This window comes from Natator depressus, chromosome 7 (genome assembly GCF_965152275.1).
Source record: "Natator depressus isolate rNatDep1 chromosome 7, rNatDep2.hap1, whole genome shotgun sequence".
NCBI lineage: Eukaryota > Metazoa > Chordata > Testudines > Cheloniidae > Natator > Natator depressus.
Window position 1 is genome coordinate 111801655 of NC_134240.1, and position 25716 is coordinate 111827370.

General features: G+C 45.5%; 1 protein-coding gene across 2 annotated transcripts in view; it reads left to right on the plus strand.

The window, feature by feature from the left end:
• The first annotated feature begins 6652 nt into the window (after window positions 1-6652).
• AFAP1L2 (actin filament associated protein 1 like 2) overlaps window positions 6653-25716 on the plus strand; it is a 120360-nt gene continuing 101296 nt past the window's right edge. The window contains exon 1 of one of the 2 annotated variants that reach the window (XM_074959290.1): window positions 6653-7096. In XM_074959290.1, coding sequence (XP_074815391.1) covers window positions 7081-7096 — 16 coding nt within the window. In that variant the 5' untranslated portion in view covers window positions 6653-7080. The remainder of the gene's footprint in view (window positions 7097-25716) is intronic. The other variant, XM_074959291.1, reaches the window with a different exon arrangement.

Consider the following 25716-nt stretch of genomic DNA (forward strand, 5'->3'; position numbering starts at 1 on the left):
TATCTGGCACATAAATACCTTGCAATGCCAGCTACAAAAGTGCCATGTGAATGCCTGTTCTCACTTTCAGGTGACATTGTAAATAAGAAGGCGGCAGCATTATGTCCCGTAAATGTAAACAATCTTGTTTGTCTTAGCGATTGGCTGAATTAGAAGCAGGGTGGATTTGATCAAAGCACAGTTAAATCAGATTAAAAATAAGTTTGGCTCATTAAAATCTTGAAGCAAGAAGAGCTGTATAAAATATTCATTTTAAACATTGATTTAAATTGATTTAAATCATGATTTAAACCACTAGTCAGGAAGACTCGACTTAATCATGAATTTCTACATAAAAGTGCATTCTTGTTGGTTGTTATAACCTTAATACATATTCTTCACAACTCCAGAGATAGATGAGATAGATGAGACCCAAACTGCGTCTCTTTTATGGCCTGCTGCCATTATAGGTTTTCCCTTCTAGTGAGTGAATGGTATTGTAGACCTCAAATCAATGAAGGCTACATTCAAAAAGACCTCAAGACTTCTGGAATATGCTGCTTAAACAGTTTCACTTTTGTTTCTACTGCCTGTCCCTCCCTTCTCACATTTATCTCCAGACTTCTTCTCCTTGTCCAGATCTATTCCGCCCCAAACAATCTTCTATTCACTGAACTTTTTGAAACTTTGGTAAGGGATTGACTCTGTGTATACAAATTTGCAGAGGGACAATAGGGTTGAGGGCTGTTATTTCTCACCTCTCTATATTATTTATTTATTTATTTATTTTAAAAGATTTTTGCTGTTAACAAGCATGTTATCTCTGGAGACACAAATCCACAGTCAGAACTGCAAAACTAAGCATCTCTGATGATATCTTCTAGACTGAGCACTGAATCCCATCGGGTAGATAGAAAGATTAACCTAAATAATCTATACAGAAGCCCTTGGAACCACTTAAGAAGATTGGGTCCTTAATCCATGAAGTATTGGAACTCATTTACAAAACTTTTCTTAAACATTACATGAATATATTGTCTCACACTATAGAATTAGAATTTATAATCCCTATTCCATGATAAGATATCTTTGAGCTATAATGTGTCTTAATTAAAGCTACCTTTAGATAGGTTTTTTCCTCAAAAAGCATTTTATCAAAAAAATCCGATTTAAATTAAAAAAAACCGTTTTTAAAATTTTTTTAAATCGTTGATTTTTATCCATCCTGATAAGAAGTAGGACTGAGTGTACTTGTAGGCTCTTAAGTTTTACATTGTTTTGTTTTTGAGTGCAGTTATGTAACAAAAAAAATCTACATTTGTAAGTTGCACTTTCACAATAAAGAGATTGTATTATGGTACTTTTATGAGGTGAACTGGAAAATACTATTGCTTTTGTTCTTTACAGCACAAATATTTGTAACAAAAATAAAAATATAAAGTGAGCACTGTACACTTTGTATTCTGTGTTGTAATTTAAATCAATATATTTGAAAATGTAGAAAAACATCCAATTGGTATTCTCTTGTTTAACAGTGTGATTAAAACGGCGATTAATCGTGAGTAATTTTTTTGAGTTAATCACGTGAGTTAACTGTGATTAATTGACAGCCCTAGTAATTTCTAGTTTTATTAGACTCCAAAGAACAAGGTATGTCTCTTACATAGTCTTCATATAGGAGCACCATGTGTTTAAGGTAGATACTTCCTTGGCACAAGAAAGGGGAAAGACAGGAAAAGCTAGTATCTGCTGCCCATTATTGCTTCTTCAATCCTTCCTCTGTCATGGTCACTAATTAATCTCAATTGTTCTGGGACTGGCCAGCAATCTTTGGATTCCAAAGAGTCTTAATCACAGTCATGAGGAGAAGTGAAGAGGGACAGGAGGAGGAGAAGTGAAGAGGGATAGTAGGTAACACAGATTCAGGTTCATGTCTTCAGGCAGCAGAGGTCTCTAGGATTCTCCTGATTTTGCAAACACAGCTGTGGTGATTTGTTTTAAGCATATAAATAGCACTTGATTTCAGTGAGACTACTCCTGTTTTAGGATAAGCAAGTACCTTAAGCATTTGCAGGATCAGGGCTAGGTCAGTAGATTCTGGAAGTTGGAGTAAGGATCTAATAATGGCATACTGCTCTAGAAAAAGTCTGCATATTAAGTGGATCTAGGCAAAGATCCGTCTTGAGAAAAGGGGGGAAGATGGGTTCTGTGTGGCTCAGCAGAGTTTCCCGAAAGAATTCTGAACAGCTCTGAGATGCGTCTCTCTGTTGTGTGAAAGCCTATGCATTGCTTGAAGAAGGCCCTCCCAAATCCAGGCCGTTTCTGAGCCGGTGATGGCTTTTGTCTGGATTTCCTCAGTCTTGCTGACATCAGAGACTGCTCCTCACCAGCCCAAACGTCAAGTCTGAGAGAAGAGAGGAAACAAGGGTGGGCAAAAACAGCGGAGAACACTTCCTGTCTGTACTACACAAAACTGCTAGACAGCTGGGACAAATTAATTAGGAAAACTAACATCCACTTGCCTCCCTACCCTATGTCTCCCCTTCCCCCCCAAAAAAACAAAACAAAACCCCATGGTCTGTTTGTGCTGGGTTGGAATCTACTCCAGTCCTTAGCCAGCTTAGACACAACTTTATAAAAACCTGGAAGAACGAGCACCAAAGCAGTTTCTCTCTGCAGATTCAGGCTTCCTATTTTCTTGCAGGATTGAGCCTCCCAGAATTCTATAGCTGGCCTTGCTGTCACACAGATATGTAGGTAAACAATATCCCAGACCATATTCCAGCTCTGTTGATGCAGCAGGGAAAGGGAGCTGATTATGTCTCCCTGATTCTCTGTCTGTGTTTTGTCCCAGCTCAAGTATAGATTAGGATGGCCTATATTAGGGGGGTCACAGAGTGGCATATGAGCCAGCTTCATGCCAGCTCTATGCCTGCTCAAGAAAAATGTCCAGTTTCTGCCCCCTTACTGCTGCATGAGCTTGTTCACATCTGCCAAATAAAGTAACAAGTACATTGAACTGAGGCATAGATCTTGTTTGTATACGTGGCACTTACACATCCCAAAGCTGCCTTTGGCTTTAGGCCCACAGACATGGATGATCTTGTGGTTTTACAGGATATGAAGATTATTCCCTGATTTGCCTTCCTGCTTGACCTTAGGCAAGTCCTCTTCCCTCACCTCGCTCTGTCTCAGTATCTCATCTGTAAAACAGGGATAATAGTACTCTCTCAAACAGGTGCTGAGAAGCTTAATTCATGACTGTGAACCACACTGAATTCCTTAGATGGAAGACACTTGGACCATATTTGAAAGAGCTCAGCTCCCTTTCACGCAACAAGGTAAGTGGCAATATCTTTGAAAGAGCTCAGGTCAGTGGCTACTGTGCCTTCCTGAAAATCTGTCCAGTGGGTCACAACAGGAGCTTATGGGGGCTGAGTGCAAGGCATGACTGTAGTGAAAGATGGAGTGTTGGACCCTTTACATAGCATAGCAGTGACTATAGATATAATAAAAAGAAAAAAGAAAAGGAGTACTTGTGGCACCTTAGAGACTAACCAGTTTATTTGAGCATGAGCTTTCGTGAGCTACAGAAGTGAGCTGTAGCTCACGAAAGCTCATGCTCAAATAAACTGGTTAGTCTCTAAGGTGCCACAAGTACTCCTTTTCTTTTTTCTTTTTACGAATACAGACTAACACGGCTGTTACTCTGAAACCTATAGATATAATGTAAGCCCTCTGAGGCAGGAATGATTGTCTAGCACCTAACACAGAAGGACAAAGTCCCGTGTAGTCTCTTAGAGACAACGATGTGCTAGACAGCATATTTTACTATTTTATTTTTCAGCTCTCATGTGTAGCAGTTTTGCCTCATGGCAATATTTATTTTTATGTTTTTGCAGAGGAACATGGGAACTGGTGGAATGTATCAGAACCATGGTTCCTGGTCTCCACAGATATTCCTTTGAGGCATCTCTTGTAAAAATCTTACAGTTGGCAGATATGGGGTAATCTTCCCCCTGCCTCTCCATGACATATTTATCTTATTGCCTAATAGTGAGAGGCTGGTTTGAGCCCTAAGGCAGGAGGCTTTTATCCCTTGCAAACTTCTTTGTTAGCATTAACTGTTGTAACTCTGGGTATTCTTCTTGTTATCCATATAAACAATCCAATTCCTCTTTGACTCTTCTTGGCCTCAGTGGCATCATGTGGCAGTGACTTCCACCAGCTAATTACTCCCTGAGTGGAAAAGTATTTTCTTTCATCAGTTTTGAATTAGCTACTTTTCAGTTTAATTGACTCTCCCCTTGCTCTTATGAGACAGAGAGAACAGACTCTCTGCTCAGTCTTCTCTAGTCCATCTATTACTTTTATCATGTCACCTCTTATTTGCCTCTCTCCTGTCCAGTGGTCTTCAGCTATACCTGCCTTTTATTGTTCTACTTATTTTATGACAGACGGGTGCATGTTTTGTAACTTCTGTAGGCTGAGCATATTGCACACACCAGGGGCTCCTTGCACCCCTCTGTTCCCACCCTCATCCCCCTCTATTTCAGCAGCTCCCTGCAGCCCCCCCCCATTCCTTATGTCTGGGGCTCACTGAGATCCCCACTACCATTCCCTTCCCATCCCAAGGGTCCTGTGAGAACCACCATCCCCCCAGCATGCCAGGAGTTCTGTGTGCCCTCCATTTCTCCTATGCCACAATGCCCCATTCTCCTCCACGCATGCCAGGGCCTCTATGTGCAGTCCCATACCCCCCTTTCCCCAGTGCCCATTTCCTCATTTCACCCCATACCAGGCTCCCCCATTTTCCCTCCCCATCAGAGGTCCTGTGACCGCTCCATTCTCCCCACCCCTTGCAGAGACTCTGGTCCCATTCCTTACCCCCATCCCCCTTTGAGGAGTTTTGTGCACACCCCTTTCTCCCTTCCCTGTCACCATTCTTATTCTCCTTTCTTCTTTTTTTCTCCTTCAAGGTGTCAACATAGTTAATCTGTGTTGGGAGGATGGGCGGAGCTAAAATGAGGGGTATTGTTATGCTGGAATGTGTTAATGGTTGCCATCAAGCACCAGTTGCAGAGGTGGTTGAAACTGGCAGTTCTGCTAACCAACTGCCAGGGGCTCAATTAGTCGCCCATTTCCCCCCTTTCAGGTTTTCTTTTCTTTTTTTTTTCTTTTTCCCCCCCCTCAATCACAGTAAAAGGGTCCTGCCCATTGTTGCCTGGAAAGTTCCTTGGAATTTTGGAACAGATCAGAAGCAGTGTTCAGGAGTTACTGTCACTCACAGAGAAATGCCATCACGTTGAGCGTAGAGTTTTGTGAGCTCAGCCAATGAATATATAAATCATGGGGAAAGCCATTAACTAAAATGTTAGTGGAGCCCAATTACAGAGGCCCCAAATGAGATCAGGGCCCCACTGCGCAAGGGGCAATGTACAAACACAGAGTGTTCCCTTCCCTGAAGAGCTTACAGTCTAATTAGACAAGACTGACAGAGAAATGGAGGCACAGAGGTGAAGTGAATTGGCCAGGGTCACAGCAGCAAATCAGTGGCAGAGCTGGGACTAGAACCCAGGACTCTTTTGTCTAAGGCACTCAGGAGAGCTGGGTTCAAATCTGGGGTCTGACACACTCCCTGTGTGACCTTGAGCAAACCAAGTATGGACTCCTTTGAGGTGCAGTCAGGGGTCCTCTGCTCTGTCTGCGTCCTTCTCTGGATTCCTTGTTCTGGCCCTTTGACTCTCCATCTCATCCCCGTTTTTTATTTTATTGTATTTGTTGTTCCCTGTGGTAATGGCTCAGTGGCTCCTCCCCCTCAGACTAGGGGGAGGAGCCACTGAGGTGGGCCTTTAGGTTTGGGTGGGCCTTTAGGTTTGGGTGAGCCTGTGGACAGGCCAACTTGACAGAACTGATGGGGAAACTGGTGAAGTGACAAGTGAATTGGCCAAGGTAACAACAGCAACTCAGGGGCAGAGTTGAGGGTAGAAGCCAGGTATCCTGACTCCCAGGCCAGTGCCCTATCTACTGGATCATGCTGCTTCTCTTGGTGATGTTATAACACAAATAAGGGAAAATAAAATAAAACCAGGTCCCCTCCCAGAATAATAGTCAATCATTCTTTTGTACAGTAACTTTCAGCTGAGGATCCCAAATCCCTGTACAAATAAGGGTAAGTATCATTATCTCAATTTTATAGGTGGAAGTCAAGGGTAAAGCACATTTCTAGGAAAGCAGGAACTGCCCCTGTAATTTTTAAGCTGATGGTGTGGGAGGACTTATGACAAAGAGCAGAAAGATGAAGCAATTTAAAAGTACAGAGGAATTACCTACTAGTAAATTGGGGGCTTGAAAAAAATAAGTTAGCTGTAGCCCAAGTACACCAACTTGGAACCTGTCTCCAAGTCCCTGCAGGAGGTTCCCTCAGCTCTGGGCTCCCACCGCCCAATCTGGAACCGTCCACAGCAATAAAATGGTTTGGTCCTTCATCTGGGCACCACATTTCAGCGACAGTCATCAGCAATCTCTGGCGCCCTGCTGTACAAGCTGCCCTTTGCTCTGGCAGAGGAACTGTTCATAATACTTGAAGCTTCCTCTTTTCCGAGCCCTGATCTCCCCCACCCTCCCTTGACAACAATGGAAAAGGACCCATCTATTGCCCTGGGTTTGTTGTTTGTTTTTAAAGGTAGCTCAGTTTTGCTTAGGTCGGTTACACCCACAGGGGCTGTAATGTGCGTGCTGTAGTCGCAGCCGCTGTGACAGACTCGGGGACTGGCTAGCGAGGAGTTCTCACACGCAGCCCCTTTTAGACACACGCCTGCTGGAGTTGCAGTCAACTTTGCAACGAGCTACTTTCGCAGCAGCGGGTACAGCCGCTGTACGTGACCTCACAGGGAGGAGCTTTCAGAGAGGGGAGCGAGGGAAACGGACTGGAGCCAGAATAAGAGGCTGAGAAGTGGCTTTAGGACAGAGAAATACATAACTGGATTGGTGGGAAAGCGATCGTCTTCTCGTGGGGGAATCCTTGGGCATCTGGAAGGCTGAAAAAACCCGAGCTGCTGCAAAAAACCGAGCCCTTGTCTGGATCTGCCTACAAGCCAGATGGAAAAATATAAAGGTGAGCTAGGAATGGTGCTTATTATTCCTGAGTGATGGTGCTGGGTGGTGCTACTGTGTGGGTGAGAGCGGAGAGGTTTTGTGGGGGAAACACGCCCGCAGAGGGATCTCTCCTCTCCCCTGCATGGGTTTAAAGGGGCTTGGGGGAGCCGATCCCCGTTTTCTTTCAATTTCTGGGAGCCGCCTTCCCAGCATGGGTCAGTGGCGGCTGATGGGTTTCCGCTGCGGACTCCGATCGCTGTAGTAGACGGATGATCGGCTGGGATTCGGATTGAAATTCCAGCTCGGGCTTCTCCACTGAACTCGCCCCAGCAGCTGCGCGTGTTTGGGTTGGTTTGGTGTTTTACCCGCCCCGGCGCCCTGGAAGTTTCAAGATCCTCGGAAAAGGGGGATCCCTAGGGGAAGAGGCTAGAGGCTAGGCTGGTGTGCATTGCCTTGGGCACCTTTTCAGACCTGGCTCCGTTTGGGGGTGCCCCCCTCTAGCGGTGTCCCCCAAGGGCTCCGCTGCATGCCCCCCCTGAGACCGCGGGGGGCTGCGGATTAACTAGGAGCGAGGGGAAGTTTAGGGATAGGGCAAAACTCAAGCCAAAAAAAAAAAAAAAACGCCCAACCAAGCCGGAGCTGGAGGAAGCGCGAGGGAGACGGAGTTCCCCTGGCCGGGCCGGGCGGTTTCAGGTGGGCTCGTTGCTGCTTGGGAGCTGGGGCGGCGTCCAGCCGAAATGGAAACCGCAGCAAGTGCAGACAGGCGCAGTCCCTGTCAAGGGGGGGGGGGCACTGAGCCGGTTTCTCTGCTTCCGAGCCAAATCTTCCCTCCACGCCCCTGCAAGGCATTGCTGCTGCAGGTGACCTAGGAAGAGAGGCGGGCCGGGTTTAAGCCCATTTTTCAATAGAGGGGTGATGGGGGTGTGTTGGGCGGTCACTGGTCCAGGGAAGCCAGGGGAAAGACGCCTGTTGATTTGGGTTGGGGTGCGTCAGAGTTACAATCAGCCTGACGAATCCAATGCAGCTGTGGCTGACCAAATGCACAGCACAGGAGTCGATTAGGGGCAAAGACCTGTAAAAATGGAACTTGGCCCCCAGAAAGCGAATCCTTTGGCTGTGCTGAAATCCCCAGCCTCCGCCCTGGCAAAGCGAGGGCAAAGCTGACCGGCCTCCTTTTGCTTCTGCAGCGGAAAGAAACCCCCACCCCCCCACACACACCCGCACCCTTCCTTCTGCTGTGCGCTTGGGGGGCATTCAGAGCACATCCAAATGAGCTGCATTATTTCAGAAGGACAAGCTGCTGGAGGGGAAATGGCAGCTGGTCTCCAAATAGGTGTTTTGTTCTGCTATTGAGCTGAGTGAGGTTTTTTTTAATTACTGCTCTGGTTTGCTGAGTCAGTGTACTGTATAGAGTGAAGCCAGAATCGGATCTGCTATGCTGGTGTAAATACACGGAAGTCAATGGGTTACTAGGGATGGATGCCGGTGTAGCTCACTTTGAGGAGAACAGAAGCTACAACAGAGGAAAGAAAGGTCAGGCGTGACAAAGCCCTGGCTGGGATGCTTTAGTTGAGGATTAGGCCCTGCTTTGAGCAGGGGGTTGGACTAGATGACCTCCTGAGGTCCCTTCCAACCCTGATATTCTATTCTATGATTCTAAAGGGCACAACAGTCTAGCCAACGAAGATGTCTCCTTCAAGATTACACCTGTCACTTCTGTGGAAAATCTGCAAGGCACAAATGGGGCTCCTCAGCCACTTAAAAACTAATGAACCCCATTGACTGACATCATCTGGGGATAGCCGAAGAGAGCAAAGAGAAGAATCAACCTCTGTTTTTAAATTCTTTGTAGCCTATGCACACCTGCTGACTGTCCCTATTTAGGAAAGGACAATCACAGGGTAAGACCCTCAGCTGGTGTAAATCAGCCTGCAGCCAGCACCAATTTATGCCATAGAATATCAGCGTTGGAAGGGACCTCAGGAGGTCATCTAGTCCAACCCCCTGCTCAAAGCAGGACCAATCCCAGTTTTTGCCCCAGATCCCTAAATGGCCCCCTCAAAGATTGAGCTCACAACCCTGGGTTTAGCAGGCCAATGCTCAAACCACTTAGCTATCCCTCCCCCCTGTTCCGTTCCATCTAGTGTGTGGAAAAAGCCAGATCCCTGACTGGCATAGCTATGCCAGGATATGTGTAGCCCAATCCTCGGGCAAAACATAACTTGGTCAACTTCAACCACTCCCTTCTGGCCAAGGAAACAGGGAGAATGCCCTAAACTAGTGGGCACTTAGGGTCTGATCCTTCTCCCATACGAGACTCCCATCTCTGGAAAGAGGAGCGGGCCTGTTCTCTGCAAGGAAAACCTATAAATGCTTGTGCTGCAGAACAGAAGTAGCAGTTGCTCTATTGACTGGGCCCCCTCAGGATGTTTTAGTGAGGTAACAGGGAATTTTGTGCTCAGCCAACAAGTTCCAGCCTGACTTTTGATTTAACTGATGCTCGTTAGCGTGACAGCAACAAGATTTTATTAGGATGAAGTAGCTGCACCAAAGCTGTGGTGATTGTGCCCATTTTAAATGAGGTTTAACCGACCTGTTGTAACCCACATACCTCCTGGGTGTGGTGTTCTGTTCCATTTAGTGGTACGGAAACCGCTAGAGAGAGTTAAATGAGTCTGCTCTACTTAGTTAAGAGCCAGTTGGCTTTTAGCTCATGGGTAGAGGCTCGTGCACTAAGCTCCAGAGATCCCTGTTCGATCCGGCCCGCCGATGACCGGGGTCTGACGGTGTTACAAGTTGGGGCTTGTTCGGGATTTCAGCTGGGAAGTCTCTGAAGCTCGTGATGCGCTTCCTCAGCTAGGAGAGGTATGTAACCCACATACTGGGTGTGGTGCTCTGTCCCATCTAGTGGTACCGAGACCACTTAGAGAGAGAGATAAAATGAGTTTGCTCTACAGCCTTAGCTAACAGCCAGTTGGCTTTTGGCTCATGCACTAAGTTCCAGAGGTCCCAGGTTCAATCCTGCCCACCGACGACCGGGGTCTGTTGGCGTTACCCTGGCACACCTCTCAAAAATACAAAGATGAAAAATTTTGTACATCGTTAACTGGTAAGGCTGATAAGCTACACCGGGTGAACTTCTGACCCTGCTGGAGTCAGTGAGAGTTTTACCATTGAGTATTTTCTGAATATGGTAGCACAGTGGCTAATTCAGTAATATGTACTTAGTGCAATGGGAAATATGATACTCTCAGCAAGGTTTTATTGAGACCACAAAAGGCATTTTAAAGTATTGCTAGATATTATCTCAACATACCACTGAAATGACATTAAAGTTAATGTTAAGAGACAAATTCTGCATTGACTTTTCTGCTACACCCTGCACAATTCCATTCAAATAGAAATGCAATGGCTGCATCTTAATTAATCTACTGCCATGTGTTGGGTGTTTTAAAAATATGCTCCCAGTTCCATCAGAGTAGCGGGGATGTATTCTGGACATGTGTGTTGAACAGAAAGCACAACATCTGCCCTGGGCAGGGAGCCCGGGGGGTGGGGACATGGGCTGGGGCTGCTGTCAAAAGTGGAGGGTCCGCAGATGCCCGAGCTCCCCCAGCTGCTCTTACCTGGGCTGGCTCCAACTTTTGGGGGGGGGAGGCTTTGGGGGGGAAATGGAGGGGCAAGGGGCCAGGCCTGTGGCAAAAAGTGGATGGGCTCCTGTGTTCCATCGTCCTTGATGTCACTCCTTTTTTGTTGGTTTCAATGCTGCTAAATTGTAGCACTCCCATATTGCATGCATGATGGCCTCTACATGAGTATACATGGCAGGACAGAATCTTTCACCCTTGGTACCACCAAGAAAAAGATAATGTGTGGGAGATGCCCTACTGCTATAGATAAGTAAGACCCAAAAGAACAGTCAAAATGCCAATTTACTATTGTTTCACCACCTGCATCTCCAATCCTCGGATCTTTTTTTCCATCAGCTCTATCAGGCAGCACTTCATGCAGATGATCTGAAGAATGGAAAACCTGTCTTATGAAAGGGGACTCAAAGAGCTTGGCTTGTTTAGCCTAACCAAAAGAAGGTGGAGGGGAGATATATCAGAGGGATAATTACCGGAGAGGGAGAGGAATTATTTAAGCTCAGTACCAATGTGGACACAAGAACAAATGGATATAAACTGGCCATCAGGAAGTTTAGAATTGAAATTAGATGAAGGTTTCTAACCATCAGAGGAGTGAAGTTCTGGAACAGCCTTCCAAGGGGACAAAAGACATATCTGGCTTCAAGACTAAGCTTGATAAGTTTATGGAGGGGATGGTATGATGGGATAGCCTAATTTTGGCATTTAATTGATCTTTGACTATTAGCAGTAAAGATGCCCAGTGGTCTATGATGGGATTTTAGATGGGGTGGGATCTGAGTTACTACAGAGAATTCTTTCCTGGGTGTCTCACTGGTGAGTCCTGCGCACATGCTCAGAGTTTAGCTGATTGCTATATTTGGGTTGGGAAGGAATTTTCCTCCAGGGCAGATTGGCAGAGATCCTGGGGGGTTTTCGCCTTCCTGTGCAGCGTGGGGCATGGAGCAGGGCAGGAGGTCAGACTAAATGATCATAATGGTCCCTTCTGACCTTTAAGTCTATGAGTCTCTGACAGGGGTGGGCAAACTACGGCCCGCAGGATTGCCCCCCATGGTGCCACAGGCCCCATGCCACTCTCAGAAGCGGCCGGCACCACGTCCCTGGGGCCCCAGGGGGAGCGGGGGCTCTGTGCATTGCCCTTGCCTCCAGGCACTGCCCCCCGCAGCTCCCATTGGCCGGGTATGGGGAACTGCAGTCAATGGGAGCTTCAGGGGAGGAACCTGGAGGTGTGGCAAGGGCAGCCTGTGGAGCCCTGTGCCCCCCACCCCACCCCAACATGGATGTGGTTCCAGCCACTTCCTGGAGCGGCGTGGCGTCGGGCCAGGGCAGGCACGGAGCCTGCCCTGGCCCCAGTGTGTGCTGTTGCCACCCCGGAGCTGCTTTAGGTAAGTGGTGCCGGGTCAGAGCCTGAACCCCTCCTGCTCCCCGCCCCCCAGCTTCCTGCCCTAAGTCCCCTGCCTGCACCTCGCAGCGCTCCTGCACTCCAACCCCTGCCCTGAGCCTCCTGCCATACTTCACACCCCCGTGCACCCCAACCCCCTGCCCTGAGCCCTTGCCACACCCCACACCCCCATGCACCCCAACCCCCTGCCCTGAGCTCCCTCCCACAGTCTGCACCCCTCCTGCACCCCTGTTCTGAGCCACCTCCTGCACTCCGCACCCCTCCTGCACCCCAACCCCCTTCCCTGAGCCCCCTCAAACACTCCACACCTCTCCTCTGCCCCAACCCCTTGCCCTGAGCCCATTCCCGCACCCCCTACCGCACCCCTCCCACACCCCCTGCCCCAGCCCTGCATACAATTTCCCCATCCAGATGTGGCCCTCAGCTCAGAAAGTTTGCCCACCCCTGGTCTATGAGTTTAAGGGAAGGAATTTCACTTTAAGATCTTCCCATCACTTAAGGGGTGGGGGGCATACGTGCTGTCCAAGCAGAGAAAATGCCTTTCCTTTTTAACTTGAAGCAGGGCCAGTTTTATTCCAGACACCTGTTGAAGGACACTGTTTCTTTAAGGCCTCTTTATGATATTGTAACACGTTCTCAAGAAGAGATATCCCACCTCCTTCCCAAGCCTCAGTGACCTTGTCATAGAAATCCTGCTAGGAGGGCTGCAGAGAGGGTCCATGCGGGGTATAAACCTGAGAAGGGGTCTCCATAGCAGGATGGAATCTCATGATTTGCTTCCAATAATCAGCAGCGGGCTCTGTCCAGGATAAAACTGAGATTATAGAGGGTTCCCTTACCTGCCCTCCTGAAATCTTTTATCCTTCGTCTCCCCAGCCTCTGAGAATGAAGCTGCAAGTTTCTTAAGTAGAACATACCCCTGACTCAACTAATGCTGTGAAGACTTCGAAGCAGGATCTCCCCTCAGAGACGCCTTTCAGCAGTGCCTGATTTTAATCTGAAAGCATCTCCTCTCTCTTGCAGCACAGCGACAAAAACAGTCTTTGCATGTTTCAGAAATTGTGTGTGGGGCAATAGCTGCAGCAGGAAAACTAACCCATTTGGGACTGTGGGGGAGAAGGTGCTTGCAGGGGACAGAGGAAATGTATTGGGTGGAGGACGAGCTACATCCATCAGTGCCTTGGCAATGTATTGGCATTGACAAGATAAGTTTTTTTTTTTTTAAACTAACAAACCCATATAACTCCAACTGAAGCATGATTTCTAGTCAGATCTTTCAGAGAAGGACAGGTGGGGCTCCCCTTGTTCTTGGCTGTTTGGGCTGGAAGAAGTTGGCAAACTGCATTTCTTTTCATCTGAAGATCTCCAAGCATTTTGCATACAGCAAGGAGGTCTTGCAACGCTCCTGCAGGCTAGATATGTTGTACTGTGCCCAGTTAAGCTGTATCTACACTCGCAGGAAAAGGGGTATTTTAACATCTAAATGTAGATAAGGGTTTACCCTGACCAGCTAACACATGTTAAACCAACAGCTTGCCTTGTCTAGTGAAGACAAGGCCTTAGAGCTATGAGCAGACATAATCAAAGCACAGAAAAGTTAAGTGATGTGCCCAGGGTTAAATAGCAAGGCAGAGCTGGGAATAAAACTGGAGAGTTCTGACTCTTACATATCTAGACTAGAGTTTGTGGCCCTTATCTAACTCAAGTTCATTGGCGATCATGTTGAGTTAACTAATATGATTCTAAATTCCAGTCTACAGGCTCCACAAGTGGTGGTGGCGTAATCTAGAACTCAACCTAGGATAATGTTTGCAGTTGTTAGTTAACTTGATCTAATTGGCAATCTCTGAACTAGAGTTAAAACGGGACAACATGCTCTACTCAAGTTAAACCCTACATCCTAGTTAAACCCTACATCCTCTCCTGTAACAGCTACCTCATTTAACATCTGTTAAAAAATATATAGATGACAAATGACTGTCCTCTATGTAACATGCCTGTCCTGTTATGGAAGTGACCCGTGTGGGTGTTTGTGGAGGTAGCAGAGGATGCCACTGCTGGGAGTAGGCTGGATTTACTCAGTGGGGATCCAAAAGAAGAAACCCTTTTTGGTTGTTGTGAATGGCTTCCAAAACCACAACCCAACTCAATAATAGATCCACAGTAGCCACTCTCAAGCCAAATCCCATCCTACACACAGTCATCCAGACTAGATCAGTATTGCTGTCTCTCTTCTAGCATAGATGCATCTCTAGCCTCAACAGAGCAACTGAGGATCCTGTAGTTTGCTACTTGTGGATGAGTGTCTCTGTGTTCTATGGATTCCGAGGCCAGCAGGGACTGTTGTGATAATCTAGTCTGACCGTTTGTTATAAACTTCCCCAAAATAATTCCTAGAGCAGATTTTTTTAGAAAAACATCCAGTTTTGATTTTAAAAATTTCCAGTGATGGAGAGTCCACCATGACCCATGGTAAATTGTTCTAATGGTTAATTACCCTCACTGTTAAAAATGTATGCTTTGTTTCCCGTTCTGAAATAGTCTAGCTTCAACTTCCAGCCATTGGATCGTGTTATACCTTCTCTGCTAGACTGAAGATGGGATGGGTTTGGTCACAGAATCCTCCTTGGGACAGTCTCTGATGTGCTGAGATTACCTCTGAGCCTGTTTTCCCTGCCAGGTTGGGGCTCCAGAACCCTGCCTTTTTGAGCCAGACATGCTAATCTGCTGCAACACAGACCCAGGTCTGGTCCATGCCCCAGAGCTGCAGACTTTAACCAAAAACTGCTCAGCAGATCACCTATCTCCAGCACTCAGACACCCAGCTCCCAATGGGATCCAAACCCCAAATAAATTCATTTTACTCTGTATAAAGCTTATACAGGGTAAACTCATAAATTGTCCGCCCTCTATAACACTGATAGAGAGAGAGATGCACAGCTGTTTGCTCCCCCAGATATTAATCACTTACTCTGGGTTAATTAATAAACAAAAGTGATTTTATTAAGTATAAAAAGTAGGATTTAAGTGGTTTCAAGTAATAACAGACAGAACAAAGTAAGTTACCAAGCAAAATAATACAAAACACGCAAGTCTAAGTCTAATACATTAAGAAACTGACTACAGGTAAATCTCACCCTCAGAGATGTTCCAATAAGCTTCTTTCACAGACTAGACTCCTTCCTAGTCTGGGCCCAATCCTTTCCCCTGGTACAGACCTTGTTAGTAACTCGGGGATTTCTCATGACTGGCAGCCCCCTTTGTTCTGTTCCACTCCCTTTTATAGCTTTGGCACGAGGCAGGAATCCTTTATCTCTCTGGGACCCCACCCCTCCTTCTAAATGGAAAAGCACCAGGTTTCAGATGCATTCCAGTTCAGGTGAAATGATCACCTGTCATTGTAAGACTTCATTACCCACTTGCTGGCACACAGGTATACAGAAAGGCTTACAGTTAAACAGAACCATTTACAACCAATTGTCCTAGTTAATTGGAGCCATCAAGATTCCAAACCACCATTAATGGCCCACATTTTGCATAATTCAATAGGACCTCAGAGTTATATTTCTTATTCCTAGTTTCAGATACAAGAATGATACATTCATATAAATAGGATGAACACACTCAGGTGATTATAAGCTTTGTAATGATACCTTACAAGAGACCTTTTGCATAAAACATATTCCAGTTAGATCATATTTACACTCATAAACGTGTTTCCATAAAACATTATGGAGTGCAATGTCACAGAAGACTCCATTATTAAATATTTGTTCTCTATGTTGGTACTTATATACTGTGATCAAGTTACCCTTTAGCCATCTGTTTGTTAAGATAAATAGATTAAGCTCTTTCAATCTGCCACTTTAAGGTAGGTTTCAGAGTAGCAGCCGTGTTAGTCTGTATTCGCAAAAAGAAAAGGAGTACTTGTGGCACCTTAGAGACTAACCAATTTATTTGAGCATAAGCTGTAGCTCACGAAAGTTTATGCTCAAATAAATTTGTTAGTCTCTAAGGTGCCACAAGTACTTCTTTTCACTTTAAGGCAGGTTTTCTAATCCTTTAATCATTCTGGAGGCTCTGCAGACATAGGCTTCACTGAAGAAAATCAGGGAAATTTTTGGCACCAGCCACAATTGAATTTAATGAGTCATATATATATTTTTGTACATGGCTTTAACTTTCAGGCATGTGACTATTCCTTTATCCTCTCCACAGTGTGCAATGAACATTGGGGGTTTGCTCCACACGCTATCAGCCAGGAACATGGGATTGGTGGTGAGACACTGTGTGCGCAGTCTGGAATATACTTTGGAATGAAATGGTCTGCATAAATGGGTTTTGTTATTACAACACCCTTCCCTCCACCCCTTCCTGCCTCCTCCTCCTCCTCACCAGGATGGTACCACTGAACAACTTAACAAAGGGAAACAGCTCACAATGCAACAAGCCAGCACTCCGAAATTGCCCCTTCTAAAATACCTGTAAAACGTTGTGGGACCCACCCTTGCTTTATGTTGCTGTGTTTATTTCTTTGTTATGCTGCAGCTTGGCAATGGGAATGCTTCCTCCACTCCTCAAACACACACACCTTTGCCCCTCCCCCCCATGCCCTTACACAACAGGATTTGTTTGCATTGATTCCCAACTGGGGAAGAGAGATTGTGTTTGAATGAGCTTATTGTTTTGGAGTTTTCACTGAGTCTTTTCACTGAAGACCACAGCCCTGGAACATATTAAGTGGATATGCAAAAATGCCCATGCTATTCTTCTGGAATGTTTGAGGTTTGTAGTTCTCTTTAGCAGCAATGGACTGGGCACAAGTGGGTAATTACAGTCTTGAGGCCAGGTCTACACTAGGAACTCTTAGCTGGTATAGCTGTATGGGTATGCTATCCTGGCAAAACACTCCTAGTCTGGACGCAGGTAGGTATAACTGTGTCTATGCTGCTGGCTTCTATGTTGGTTGGTGTGTGAATTCTGTAGTGTAGACTCAGTGTAGGTCAAATAGACTTGGCAACCCCCCCTCCCCCTCAAGGTTTTGTGGATTGCACACAGGGATATATTTGACTTTTCAAATGTAAATGCTAGAAATAAACCTACTCCAAACATTTCTAACTTTGGATCTGGGGCTAAATGTTTGACCCATTTTAAAATATGGTACAGCTGGAAAAGGAGTCAGTCGAAATGTCTGTTTAAGATACTTATGTGCCCCTATACGTGTAGTGTCTGCATGCCTCAATCTTTAATGTATTTATTTATTTGTTCATGCAACATTCCTGTGAGAATGGGAAGTGCTGTTATTCAGCTGGGGAACTGAGGTACAGAGAAGCTAAGTGACGTATCCAAGGTCATGAAGGAAGTTTGTGGCATAGGAGGGACTTCAACCCATCTCTCCCATGTCCTAGGCTCATGCTATAACCACCTTCCTGAGCTGGACCTTTTCTCTCTGAAATATAATTATGCCCTGGCCTTCCCTTCAGAAATATTACAACCATTCAAATAACCTGTTCTGTGCTCTTCAAAATGATTGAAGCCAATTTTGGATGAAAGGAAACCATGATAATAAAATGTCCAAAAGTGACAGCAGTTGAAGTGCTCACAGTCGTGGGAAGAAGAGAACTTGGAGGAGCAGGAACCAAGAAAACATGTGCAAAAAGAAAAGGAGTACTTGTGGCATCTTAGAGACTAACAAATTTATTTCAGCATAAGCTTTCGTGAGCTGCAGCTCACTTCATGGAATGCATCTGATGAAGTGAGCTGTAGCTCATGAGAGCTTATGCTCAAATAAATTTGTTAGTCTCTAAGATGCCACAAGTACTCAACAAATTTATTTCAGCATAAGCTTTCGTGAGCTACAGCTCACTTCATGGAATGCATCTGATGAAGTGAGCTGTAGCTCATGAGAGCTTGTGCTCAAATAAATTTGTTAGTCTCTAAGGTGCCACAAGTACTCCTTTTCTTTTTGTGAATACAGACTAACACGGCTGCTACTCTGAAATCTGTCAAGAAAACATGTGGCAGCTGTTAGATGTGCAGGAAATAAAAACTAGGCAAAACGTGGATATGTATGAACGAGGCTGAGTGTTCTTATGTGTGACTGTAACGCTGCAGAGTGAAGTTACTTCCTTCAATATTCAAGCAGGCTCCTCACCCTGAGCTTATTTGCTTGGTTTAGACTGTTGTAATCACATCTTATATCCCAGACCAACAAGTAGGACAGACGAGCACAGTAAGTTTGCCAGTGGCTGAGGAAGCTTAATGAGGTGACACTCGTTTATTTGCAAACTGTGTTTTATTTTTCTGGTCCTAGTAGGTCTCTGTGCATCTTTGAGGGGAGTGTGCACACATAAGCACCTTGTTAAGACTCAGGAGAATGGGTTCCATATAGAAATGGGCCAGACTGAAACACCTGAGCAAACACACTTGAATTCTAGGAAAGTGCAGATCCAAGTCTTAGGATCATGCCTAGTTTTATATTATAACAGTGACAGTTTGTAGTTTTCACACAGGGAGAAGCATTTCTGTCTCTCTTAGGTGCTTATCTGGCCCCCATTAGCATTGTACCTGAGCCCCTCCCCATCTTTAATTGTATTTAGCCTCACAACACTGCAGTGAGGCAGGACAGGGCAGTGGTGTTATCCTATTTTACAGCTAGGAAACCTGAGGTTGAGAGACTACAGGTGAAATCCTGTCCCCACGTCCCCCCCAGTTGTTGGCAAAATTTCTCATTGACTTCAGTGGGGCAGGGTTTCAAGTGAAGACACTTGCCTGGGATCAAGCACTGTGGTGGAGCAAAGAACTGAACCCCGTGATGCTGAGGGAATGCCTGAGCCAATGGACCATCCTTCTGCTTTGGGAGGGTTTCCATACACATAGCGGGACATCAAGGGGATGATCTTCAATCCTCCCTTTCTCCACGCTTTAGGTAAGAGCCCTGCTCAAAGGATCATCACACCAACCACGCCTCAGGAGGAGGGAATGGCAGGGCCCTGTGAGGGAGAGGAGTGGGCTGAGGGGGTCTGTCTCTCATTAAATCCCACAGAGGAGAGTGGTGTTTGCCCCAGCCAGCCAAACTTTAAAAAAACAAAGACCTCCTGGGAGACTTCCTGATACTCTGGTGGACCAGACTGACCCTGCTTGTGGCATGCTGCAAAGCTCATCTGTGGGGGCCACCGCTGTATTGCCAGCCCCAGGCGTTCAACAGTCATGAGCCAGGCCCCCCAAAAATCTCAAGACTGGCCAGAAACTAACTTTTGTTTTTTTAAATGAAAGCTGACAGTCTCTCACAATCACAGGGCTCCAGGAGCTGGAGCTTTAAGAAAAACACCAAAGAGTGTGCGATAAAACCTGCACAAGCTGATGAAGCTGGAATGCGCAGGGGAGTGAATGTGGTAAGAGGGGTGGCTATCACAGTCAGTGTGGTCTGGGCAGTTCAATGTGCCTTGTGGATTTTACACTTTGCCTTATACATTTAAATTGCTTTAAGAGCCCTGAGTGAAGGTGAGGTGTTCTGAAGGCTAAATAAATAATTCCCTGGTGCATGGCCAGGCTGATAGGGTTTAGAGGTGGCCATTTCACTGGGCCAGGAAGAGAGGGGGGATTTCTGGACACTGAGTTATGTCTACACTGCAGTTAAAAACCCACAGGTGGCCTGTGCCAGCTGGCTTGGACTCACAGGGCTCAGACTAAAGGGCTGTTTAATTGTGCTGCAGATGTTTGGGCTCAGGCTGGAACCTGGGCTTTAGGACCCTGTGAGGTGCAAGGGACTCAGACCCAAATGTCTATACCACAATTAAACAGATCCTTAGTACTAGCCCCTTAGCCCGGGTCAGCTAGCACAGGCCAACCACCGATGTCTAATTGCAGTGTAGACATACGGTGGGAGGAGGGTTGGGTGAGGAGCCATTCTGATCCACTTTCCCCCTATTATAAATCATCCACCCCACTCCCTGTCATCTTTCTGGTCCTAAGCTTCAGCTGGGAATCTGTACTGCTGTTTCTGCAGCAGCCGCAGCTCAAAAGAGTGCATGACTGACTACGACTGAAAGTAAATGAAGCTGGATGTCTCCAGAAACAAATGGTAATGCTAATGATTGGCATTGTTTAGTAAATGTGGCGGGTGGGCCAAAATCAGTGAGAACAGCTGTTACTAAAGGAAAGGCAAGCATGGAGAATTGCAGCTGGCAAGGAGAGCCTGACTTACTGCCTGCAGACTAGAACATGGTGAAACAGTTTAGCTGTGGAAATATAGACCCCATTGGATATCAGCAGCTGGGGATATGTTTGAAATCATGCAGGGGAAAGCATGAGAAAATGGCAATTGTTTGGTCTAAAGTTCCAAATATGAAGGGTAACTTTCACTAAAATACTTTTTTCCCACTGACCTATTGCCTTCTTCGTAGGTAAAATTCCATGGAAAGCACATCTAATGCTTTGGTGTATGGCAACATTATTTCCAGACAGAGCTGTTTATAACTGAAGACAAATATCCTAGTAGTATGGGATCAGACTGTGACTCCCACATAACATATATATTGTGCCACTTGTGATTTAAGAAAAGCCAATGTATTTTTTTTCTCAAATGAAACAGTCTACTGTTTATGGGTGATTTCACCCCATCCCCTTGTGTTGATGTTTTTGGATATGCACAGCATGATTCTTATAAATGAAGGGAAATATTTGCAAGTCTTGTTGGCAATTCAGCTTTTGGGTTTCTTATCACAGTTTCTTATCACAGATTCCAAAATTTCCCAAAGATTACAGGGAGATTTTTGGTGCGATAAAAGAAGTCAGTCCCCCAAAATGGAGAAGATATAGGGTCAAATTTGCAAAAGTATCTAAGAGATTAGTCACTTGAAAATGAGATTTAGGCTTCTAAATCACTTAAAGGCTTTTGAAAATTTGATCCATAATATATCAGCAGAAACGGATCCACTCTTAACTAGAGAGGAGTCTGATCTGGAAAATTCTCAAAGAGGTTTTTCCATTGCTGTGGGAACTCTACCTCCCTGAGCTACAGTGGCTAGGTTGACTGAAGCATTCTACATGGAGGGTTAGGTGGGCAGTTTTTCACACCCCTGAATGCCATAGTTACATCAACCTAACTTTTAAGTGTAGACCAGGTCATAGTTAGAAAATGGAGAGCAGGCTTTGGTGGCGGTGGTAAAAAATTAGCGTACTGGGGTCCCCATCCTTCCGATCCTGCTTTCACACAGGTAACTAACTCCTTCAGGTGTGCGTGGAATGTACATGTGCAGACTTCTCTGTCCCGATACGTACATATATCCAAGAACATATCTTTGAGCTAAAATCACCCCACAAATCTTTTTATTATTGAGTGTGAAAACCATTAAGACTCAGGAGGAAACAGTTGGCTGACAGGGATCCTGACCTTTGTTATGCAAGCTTATGCCATGTCACTGGTGGATTTAAACTGTATGTTTCTCCACAAGCAAGTTTGCAACTTGGAGTTTTCTTGCTGTAGCTCTGCAACATTCCAGCAACTCATTTGTTTCATTTAGTATTGAGACAAACCACTGAACATGGCTGACCTGTCTAGTTGGCCTCCATGCCAGACAACTCAAACTTCCAACATTACCATGCCTATTGTGAATGATATGTGCACTGCAGGTATTCAGGGTAAATAAAATCAGAAGCCATTTGGTAACCACAGGCAGTTTGTGCATAACAGCATGTGCAAAATTTGCAACTGCAACTCATTGCAGCCATAAAATTGTAAATACAAGAATGGAGGCTGCTTTTAAAAACCAGTGACACTATCTGCATAACTATATAAAGCAGGCACAGAGTCAGATGTCAATGGATCTTCACTGATTTACACTGGCTAAGGATATGGATATATGTATCCAAATCTTGTTGCAATCTTAACTTTGGAGTCACTACTAATGTCTCCATAATTTCACTTTCCATGGAGCAGATTAAAGAACATGTGCATCTCATAAGAAGGTATATAGGTCTGTTGCCCAGTAGTTTTACCAACATAGGATCCTAGGACTGGAAGGACCGCGAGAGGTCATCTAGTCCAGTCCCTTGCACTGATGGCAGGACTAACTATTATCTAGACCATTCCTAACAGGTGTCTAACCTGCTCTTAAAAATCTCCAGTGATGGAGATTCCACAACCTCCCTAGGCAATTTATTCCAGTGCTTAACTACACTGACAGTTAGGAAGTTTTTCCTAATGTCCAACCTAAACCTCCCTTGCTGCAATTTAGGCCCATTGCTTCTTGTCCTATCCTCAGATGTTAAGAAGAACAATTTTCCTCTATCCTCCTTGTAACAACCTTTTATGTACGTGAAAACTGTTATCATGTCCCCCTCAGTCTTCTCTTCTCCAGACTAAAGAAACCCAGTTTTTTTCAAACTTCCCTTATATGTCATGTTTTCTAGACCTTTCATCATTTTTGCTGCTCTTCTCTAGACTTTCTGCATTTTGTCCACATCTTTCCTGAAATGTGGCACCCAGAACTGGATACACTACTGTAGTTGACGCCTAATTAGCACAGAGTAGAGCAGAAGAATTATTTCTTGTGTCTTGCTTACAACAGTCCTGCTAATACATCCCAGAATGATGTTCGTTTTTGTCTGCAACAGCGTTACATTGTTGACTTATTTGGCTTGTGATCTACTATGACTCCAAATCCCTTTCCACGTCATTTCTTCGTAGGCAGTCATTTCCCATTTTGTATGTGTGCAGCTTCCTAAGTGGAGTACTTTGCATTTGTCCTTGTTGAATTTCATCCTATTTACTTCAGACCATTTCTTCCATTTGTTCAGATCATTTTGAATTTTAATCCTGTCCTCCAAAGCACTTGCAACCCCTCCCAGCTTGGTATCGTCTGCAAACCTTATAAGTGTACTTTCTATGCCATTATCTAAATCATTGATGAAGATGTTGAACAGAACCAGACCCACAGTTGATCCCTGTGGGTCCCCACTTGTTTTGCCCTTCCTGCCTGACTGTGAACCACTGATGATTACTCTCTGGGAACAATTTTCCAACCAGTTATACACCCAGCTTTATAGTAGCTCCATCTAGGTTCTATTTCCTTAGTTTGTTTATGAGAAGGTCAAGCGAGACAATATCAAAAGCCTTACTAAAGGCAAGACATACAACATCTACTGCTTCCCTTCCCCCCCCGCCCCCCCCACAAGGCTTGTTACCCTGTCAAAGAAAGCTCTTAGGTTAGTTTGACATTTTTTTTCTTGACAAATCCATGCTGACTGTTACTTACCACCTTATTATCTTCTAGGTGTCTGCAAATGGATTGCTTAATTATTTGCTCCATTATCTTTCCAGATACAGAAGTTAAGTTGACTGTAGTTCTCCTGGTTGTCTTATCCCCCTTTTTATAGATTGGCACTACATTTGCCCTTTTCCATTCCTTTGAATCTCTTTCGTCTTCCATGACTTTTCAACGATAATCACTAATGGCTCAGATATCCCTTCAGTCAGCTCCTTGAGTATTCTAGGATGTATTTCATCAGGCCCTGCTGACTTGAAGACTTCTAACTTGTCTAAGTAATTTTTAACTCGTTCTTTTCCTGTTTTAACTTCTGATTTTACCTCATTTTCACTAGCATTCAGATGTCCAGTCACTACTAAACTTTTTGGTGAAGACTGAAAGAAAAACATCATTTGCCACTTCTGCCACTTCCACATTTTCTGTTGTTGTTTTCCTCTCCACCCCCCTCTTATTGAGTAACGGGCCTATCCTCTTCTTGGTCTTTCTCTTACTTCTAATGTATTTGTAGAATGTTTTCTTGTTACCCCGTGACACTGAGCCAGTGAGGGCTAAGCAACCAGCAGGCTAAGTGACCTGAAATCAACCTTTAGGAACATATTAGAAAAGTATATAAATAATTACTCCTGGGGGAATTCTGCAGCAAAAAAAATTAAAATTTTTGTGCACATTATTTTAAAATTCTGCAGATTTTATTTGTCAAAATACCAGTACATGATCATGTCAGTTTCAATTATTTTTGGTAGTTTTATTTCATAATACCTGTCTGCAAATATGTCTGTAACAATACAAACACACACAAAAAATTCCCCCAGGAGTAGAGAGTTACAGAAACCCCTATGACAAGTTTCAGAGTAGCAGCCGTGTTAGTCTGTAACCGCAAAAAGAAAAGGAGGACTTGTGGCACCTTAGAGACTAACCAATTTATTTGAGCATAAGCTTTCGTGAGCTACAGCTCACTTCATCGGATGCATGCAGTAGCCCAGGGCGCCTATGCTCCCTGCCTGCCCCTGCTGCTGCGAAGGCTGCCGTCTCACTGGGCGTGGGCCGCCCGGCTCCCCCCGAGTGGTGCCTGGTTCCTGCTGCTCTCGGCCGGCAGGTGCGGGTCCCCAGCCGAGCCTGGCCCCTTGCATCTCCTCCGCGGCAGTGCTCCCTGCCCGTGTCCTCCTGGGCGGCCACGGTGGCAGCGGCAAGGGAGCCTGAGAGGAGAAGTGGCCCTCTGGCAAGCGGGGGAGACTCTGAGGTGAAGAGGCTGCTGGCCCTGGTGTGGCCCAAGCGCTGGAGACTGACAGGTACCTGCCCCTAAGCAATAGTGTAAAAAAAAATTTGGGGCACTGCTTTTTGGTGCCCCCAAATCTTGGCGCCCTAGGTGGCTGCCTAGTTTGCCTAGTGGTTACACCGGCCCTGACCCTCCCCCTGAAGCCCAGCCACAGGGGGCCCCCCTGCCCAGATACCCACATCCCCTCCCTCCCATGGGGGCCCCTGGCCCAGATACACTCTTCCAGAGCCCAGCCACATCCCCCTTCCCCTTTGCCCAGATACCCACATCCCCTTCCCACCAAAGCCCAGGCATGGGGCCCCCACAGTGCACACACCCATCCTCCTATCCCCTAGAGCCCAGCTGTGCCCCTCCAGCCCAGACAGCCATTCCCCTAGCCCTCAGAGGCCAGGGATCAAGAGGGATAAACAGCCTGATGCTGGATCCCAGGCTTGTGTGGAGTTTCCTGCACGTCGCTGTCTCCTTCCCTCAGGGTGTGCGGGGAACTGCAGCTGCTGGGAATCCTTTAGCTTCCTCTCCCTCCCCCCCGGCAGTATCGTCTATGTGCAAGCTGGGCTCTGCCGGGTCTAGCAGCCCCCAATGGTGGCCAGCAGCACTGCAGCCAGTTTCAGTGTGGGAAAGGAAATTCTGCGAACGCATTAATTTCTGCCAAATTCTGCATTGCGCAGTGGCACAGAATTCTCCCATGAGAAATAAATGATAAACAGGGCTATTTCTTGTAGATAGTTATCAAAGCCATGTAAGTGGACTAAATCCTTTGAAATGTAAACCTATATTGTTAGAGAACTAGAAGTAAATACTAATTGTTTGTTTACACCTATATATTGTTAGATATTAACAGTGTAACCAGATTAGCCTGTATATGCTAAACTTCAGTTCCTGTCTGTTCCTATATTCTATTGATGCAGAGATCAAAAGGGAATATTAGCATTTAGATGAAACTTGGATGTAATAATATCACCGTCTGTATTTCTCTTTGAAGTTTGTAGTAAACTGTCTATGAACTGCTAGAGTAGTTAATTACCTTATGCTAATGGATGCAGC